At 42.7% G+C, this 6,098-nt stretch overlaps 1 protein-coding gene across 1 annotated transcript in view; it reads right to left on the bottom strand.

Moving 5' to 3' along the window:
- Positions 1–6,098, bottom strand: part of LOC109512933 (uncharacterized) — an 18,318-nt gene that overhangs the window by 6,039 nt on the left and 6,181 nt on the right. Inside the window, exons 5-7 of the mRNA XM_019865042.1 lie at positions 3,902–3,973; positions 2,563–3,657; positions 1,319–1,432 (exon numbers count right to left, since the gene is read on the bottom strand). Of these exons, the coding sequence (XP_019720601.1) occupies positions 1,319–1,432; positions 2,563–3,657; positions 3,902–3,973 (1,281 nt within the window). The remainder of the gene's footprint in view (positions 1–1,318; positions 1,433–2,562; positions 3,658–3,901; positions 3,974–6,098) is intronic.

Genomic DNA, 6,098 nt, shown 5'->3' with positions numbered 1-6,098 from the left:
GAAATATAATTTAAAATGGCCACATTACATTGACTTTGATGCAATATATTAGCAAAAGTACAGGAAAAATAAATAATACTTTTTTTTAAATAATGCAATGAAATTATTTAGGGGGGCTAAAGACATTTTTAGGGAGGCTGAAGCCTCCCTAAAATAGGCCTAATGACGCCCATGATAGTAACATAATACAATCGAATGTAAAGAATTAAATGGTTTGTGCATCATCATCATCATTTCACTGAGACTCCTTCTGGTATCTGCAACTTGGCCACCAAGAGGCAGTATTATACAGTCATGAAAAAAAACAAAGAAGAGTTGCAGTAATATGAGTTGTTTTTTTCTAGAGAATAAAGAATACAGTATATGCCTGTTAGTATTGCCACATTGTCTGTCTACATGTGTTGAGGCACCATTTGTGCACATTTGAAATTTTACATTTTAGAGTTCATTTTAAGATTCTTTTGTCTTTAAATCTTCCAATGGTCTCACCCCACCGTACCTCTCTGAGCTCCTCCACCTTTAGTTACCTGCCCAGTGCCTCAGATCAGCGACTGTGAGGGGGAGTGGAGCCTCAGAGGGGATCAAGCTATTTTTTTTCTTTTTGCCTTTTTTGTGCTCAAGGCTCAGATAACAATCACGGCTGATGTGAAGTTCGCAAGCTGAGCCGTGATTGGTTGTTACCCGAGCTTTGAGTACTTGTGATGTCATTTTCAGCTGACAGCAAATGGCAAAATGTTCATGTTGTTCATGAAAGATTAACGAAGCTATCAAATTCAGGAGAGCCAAATATGACCTTTTTACTGCTGAAAATGGCAAAATTAGTACAATATCCCTTTAAACACTCCGCAGACCAGAAGAAAAAAAGGAAAACAAGGCTTAGAGTCTGAGCACTAGAACAAAAAAAAACAACTTTTAAACAGGAAGTCAACTTCAAACTTTTCTTTACAATAATTTGTTTTATGCGGCCGCGCTACTCTTAACACAGCATTCTGATTAATATTGTGTTTGTGGAATATGAATTAAGCAGTGAAATCCACCTGTTTTTGTCCATCCCATGGGGCAGCCATTTTGCCACTTGCTGTCGACTGAAAATGACATCACAGTTGCTCCGGGCTCAGGTAACAACCAATCATAGAGCAAATTGTATTTGAACCCTGCTGGGCTGTTTGGCTGCAGCCACGATAGGAGCTTAGCCCCAATACGCTGGCATAAGTCCGCTCATGGTGCTTGTCGCACTGTCAAGAGGGCATACAGCCAGAGAGACGGATCATCAGCAGGGCTTCCCAATGCATTCCAAAGTGGGAGGAAACATCCTCACCTCTGTTGCCTTGTTCCGAACAGCAATAGCCTGGCCATCATGTGTTTCCTCCTGGAGTTCAACACTGATGCTTTGCAACAAATCTTGTAATATGTTCATGCGTTTGGCCTTCACCTAAATCAAATATAGCAGTGCTTTAGCTTATGCTGAACATGTTTAAAGGACAGTTAAACACAAACATTTTTAAAGCAATAATACATAGTGTGTGCCAGCACTTGTCAAAACACGGTAGCCTGATTAATATTATGTATTAATAATTAAACAGAATAATTGACTAACTGAAGTGGGGTGCCGTGCTGGACGAATATCAGCAGAAATGACATTGAACCATTGAATGATGTCATCTGGAGACGGTGATAGATTTTGCAGGTGCTAAACTACTGATTTGTCATCACGTTGTCTGATATTTTTACACAATTAGTTTAACGTACTGAAAATAGCTTGAGAACAAATCTATAATATATATCTGTCACTCTTGAACGCCCCATTGTCGAAGAAGTGTTTGCAAAACTCCAGCTATGACTACACTGCGGGAGCTGTGCGTGCAGCGAAACTGTCACCTCGGATAGAGTGCCTGGATGTTTTTAGACAAGAACAGGTGAAAAGTAGCTACATTAGATACATTCGCGTAAGTGTGTTTTGTTAAAAATTGATCCGTGTAATGCTTTGCTGCACTGAACTGTTAGCCACAAAGGTAAGTGGATTCAGATCCATCTTTTAAACTGCTTAGTCAGTTCATTGTTTTATTTATTGCATCACTCGTGGCTCTAAGACTTTTGAAAAATAATTTGTGAAGATAACCTAAGCACAGTTGTTCGCTGTTGGAAAGTATCAAACAATTTGGCCGGCATGAGCGCGGAATGACCTGGACGGCTGATGCCGGTGCTATTATCTCATATGAAAGTGTAAAAAATGCGATTTTATTTATTTTTTTAGCATTTTAGATGAGTGATTGGACAGGTGTGCTGTGATAATCTCAGCGCAGATCACCGCCACCACAAAGTTCTGCTCCGCCAACCTCGAAACAAGTTCGCTGTTGCGCAAGTGAAAAGACTTAAAAATGACCTTAGTGAGGATAAGCAGTTCAAAGAATGAGTGGATGGCTGGACTATGCAGATTCATGTAAGCAGCAGGTGATAAAGAAGACATGCAATTTAAGAATTGTTGACATCTTGTGATTAGTTTCCGTTTGATGGAGAATGGCAGTGTCATATTGAAAAAGCATGCAACGAACCATCCGTTACCTCTTTTGCTTCCAGTTCAGAGTCGTGACACCACTGATGGAGGATCCACAGAATTTTGCTGGACAGCTGCACTCTCAGGTCCCATTTGGACGTCAGCCCTTGTGTTGTTTGTTTTGCTCTCTCATCCACATCGACAGGGAGAACTTGAACGAATTCCAGCTCTTTTGCCGATTCTATGAAACCTTGATTTGTAGTGTCCTGGTTGACGTATTCTCCACTGAGAGAAGAAAGCATGCAGGAAGCCCATAGGTGACCTTCCTGGCGAGGGGAATTTTTGCCACTTAGAAGCACCTCCATCCTCAAGATAAAAGCCTGCAACATGGCCTGTAGAAGCTCCAGGGCCTCGTTCAAAGGTGGTGGGAAGAATACTGACTGTGTTTTACCATCTGCTGGTGGGGTGAGCGCACTGGAGGGAGATGAGCAATGGCTGTTTTTTGGTGGCATTTTCATGAGCTGGATGGCAGAACTCAACATGCAGGAATGATCTCGGAGAGCTGCGAGAGTTGCGTAATCCGCCGTGGTGATTCCTTTCAGGCTGCTGTCAGGTGACTTGTCGCCAACGCTCTCTGATGGGTCCCGCTCGCCCCCTATGGGACCTTCTCTTGTGACGTGACAAGAGGGAAGCTGCCCTTCGGTGTCCACTGCTCCCTTTTCGTCATGCAGACCGCTTGTCATTTTCAAACTCTGACCTCTTTCTTTTCTATTTTTCCTCAAAGTGGAAGGCGACAGCCGTTCATCCAGAACATTCCGATTCACCTCCTCCTCAGCAACACCATCTCTCTCTCTCGAGTCGTTCATTTCTGCCCGCAGTCCGCGGTTCTCCACCTCCAGCTCGACGATGCGGCGGCTCAAGAGCATGGCCTCCTCTTCCACCAGTTTCAAGTGAACTTTGACCTCCGCCTCCCTGGTGTAGGCAGACTTTTGTCTGCTCTCAGGCGATTGGGATGCGTCGAGGTCGCCGTAAGCCGAACGGTAGCCGGCTAGCCGCTCGTGCATGATCTCACTCTCAGACACCATCTTGGTAAGTTTCTTGCACATGAGAGCCAATTCTTCCTTGGCGAAGTGGAGTTGGCACTTGAGATCGCTGTCATCCTGCTGTAAAGGCAGGACCATGATTGTTTGCTGGCGGGTTACCAAAATATACGACAGCTCCATACATACCAGGGGTGGGCAAAAGTTCATACCACATTTGAGTTTTAAAAGAGACAGATCGACATGAATATATTGTAGACAGAGTTGAAGGAACGGAGCATGCCATATGTGGCCATACTTTGCCCACCTCAGTAGTGTAATTGGATGTTTATGGATGTTGTGAAACAAGACAAGAACAAAAACAAACCTCAATGTGTTGAGAGAGCCTTCGCTCGGTTTTACTGGCTGTCGATCTGGTGCTTCGCTTCTTTAAAAAGCTCTAAAATATAAAACAATATAGCGCTGTGATTTTAATGTGATAATTTCATTAATTACATAAAATAAGGCATTCATTCAAATTCAAATTTCACATTACAATTACAACAAATCTTTCTAAGTGGCCTGCTTCCCTACACAACCACAATACTGATGCACAAGATGCATTAAGTGACTTGAAGTTTATTCTTATGTTTGATCTCTAATGGATGCAAATTAGAGCACGCTTTTGAGGAACTTATGCAACAAAGATCTTAACAAGTAAATAATATCCGCTTGATGCAAAAGAGAGCAAATGTTAGTGTCAACCGCTCTAATACAAAGAAGACTCGTTTGTCTTGACTGGCGGAAAGAGAATACACTTAGGCGGTCCCAACAATGATCTTGTACAGTTGAAACAGAGTCCTAATTGGAATCTCCTGTCTATGGAGCGCTGGATACGTCTGTGTTCTTTCAAATTGAAGTTCTGCTAACCTGCTGATACATTCTCCACTCAAAAGGTCCAAGTCCCATGACTGAAAACTTAATTTCTCCTCTATTTTCCAGTCGTCTCAACTACCCAAGTGCGACTTGTCGACGAGAGCGGGTGACGTACGACAACCCTCCCACCATCGAGCCAATGTCACATCACAATACGGGTATGGATCCTGCAATAACATCGAGTGACAAACAAACAAATGAGAGAATGATGTGGATTTCCATGAAATGAACAGGAACTACTGCGCATGTCAAATTGTTACAAGAGATTTCTGTGTACCCAGAATGGAAATTTGTCACAAAATCAGATATTGGAGCTAAACTAAACAACGTAATTCATCAACAACTGCATACTATTATACTGAAAATATGGATGAATGCTTATAAACTGAACTGTTAATTGTCAGGATGCCTCACACCCTGTCCACAATCCCTTTGAGCTGTTGCCATCAGGCAAACATTTCCAGCGCATCAAAGGGCAGAACCACCAGAATGATCAACAGTTTCCTCTCACAAACTTTCTAGCGTGCTGAACTCCCTCATTTTGCCTGCACTACTGTTGTATGTACAGTTGACTGTCAATAACGCTTCCTAAACCTTGAAATGTATTTTGAAATATTTTCATTTTAATATTCCATTTTCATTCTTAAATTTTTGTCTTATTCAAGGTGACTCAGCTGAGTAGTCGGGTGTTTTACAGCAGGGGCCCCCAACCTTTTTTGCCCCACGGACCGGTTTATGTCAGACAATATTTTCAGGGACCGGCATTTAAGGTGTGGCGGATTAATACAACAAAATAATATGGTATGAGCTGCATGAAAACTGTGCCGTTTTCGAAATATAATAATAAACATAAGGGGCGTCTAATCTGGCCGAAACACTCCGATCGCTATGGCAACGTTTAATGCCTTCAAAATACGATACAACGCAAATTCAAAGTGCATGAAAATGACGACTCACCACAGCACTGAGCTTGATTTTCTGCAACCAGACGGTCCCATCTCGGGGTAATAGGAGACAATGACACCTCAAGTGTGTGGTTTATGTCCAGTCTACTTCGTAATTTTGTTTTCGTCGCCGTTGCTGCAGAAACCCCTCGCCTCACACAGGTAGGATGTCGGAAATAGCAACAGTGCTATTGTAAGCAGCTTTTTTACTCATTTTGCGGGCTTCAGCATTTTGTTTATGAGCGTCATCGGTCACGTGACCGAGAAGTGGGGCTTGACGTGAGTCAAGCGTGACACAGACGGATGTAACAGAGAATCCGGTAGTTTTTCAAAATAAAACATCTTTCGTATTCCGAAATAAATAAAACGGAATTAAGGCAAGTTCTTTCTGTGCGGCCCGGTACCAAATGCCCGGAGGACCGGCGGTTGGGGACCTCTGTTTTACAGGACATTTAAAACTCAATAGCAGAACCAGGAACACATTTTTTTCCCCTACAGGACATTTTATTTTGATGTTCGCTGTGATATGACAAAAGGGGTTGCAGATCCAGGTGCAATGTGAGAGTTGCCAATGTTCAAACCGGGTTTGGGGCTCCTAGATGAGGTAGTCTAAGTCAGGGGTCCCCAACCTTTTTTGCCCCACGGACCGGTTTAAGTCAGACAATATTTTCAGGGACCGGCATTTAAGGTGTGGCGGATTAATAC

Source organism: Hippocampus comes, unplaced genomic scaffold (assembly GCF_001891065.2).
Source record: "Hippocampus comes isolate QL1 unplaced genomic scaffold, H_comes_QL1_v1.1 scaffold124, whole genome shotgun sequence".
NCBI lineage: Eukaryota > Metazoa > Chordata > Actinopteri > Syngnathiformes > Syngnathidae > Hippocampus > Hippocampus comes.
The sequence above is the reverse complement of the archived record's forward strand: the minus strand, read 5'-3'. Positions and strand labels throughout refer to the sequence as shown.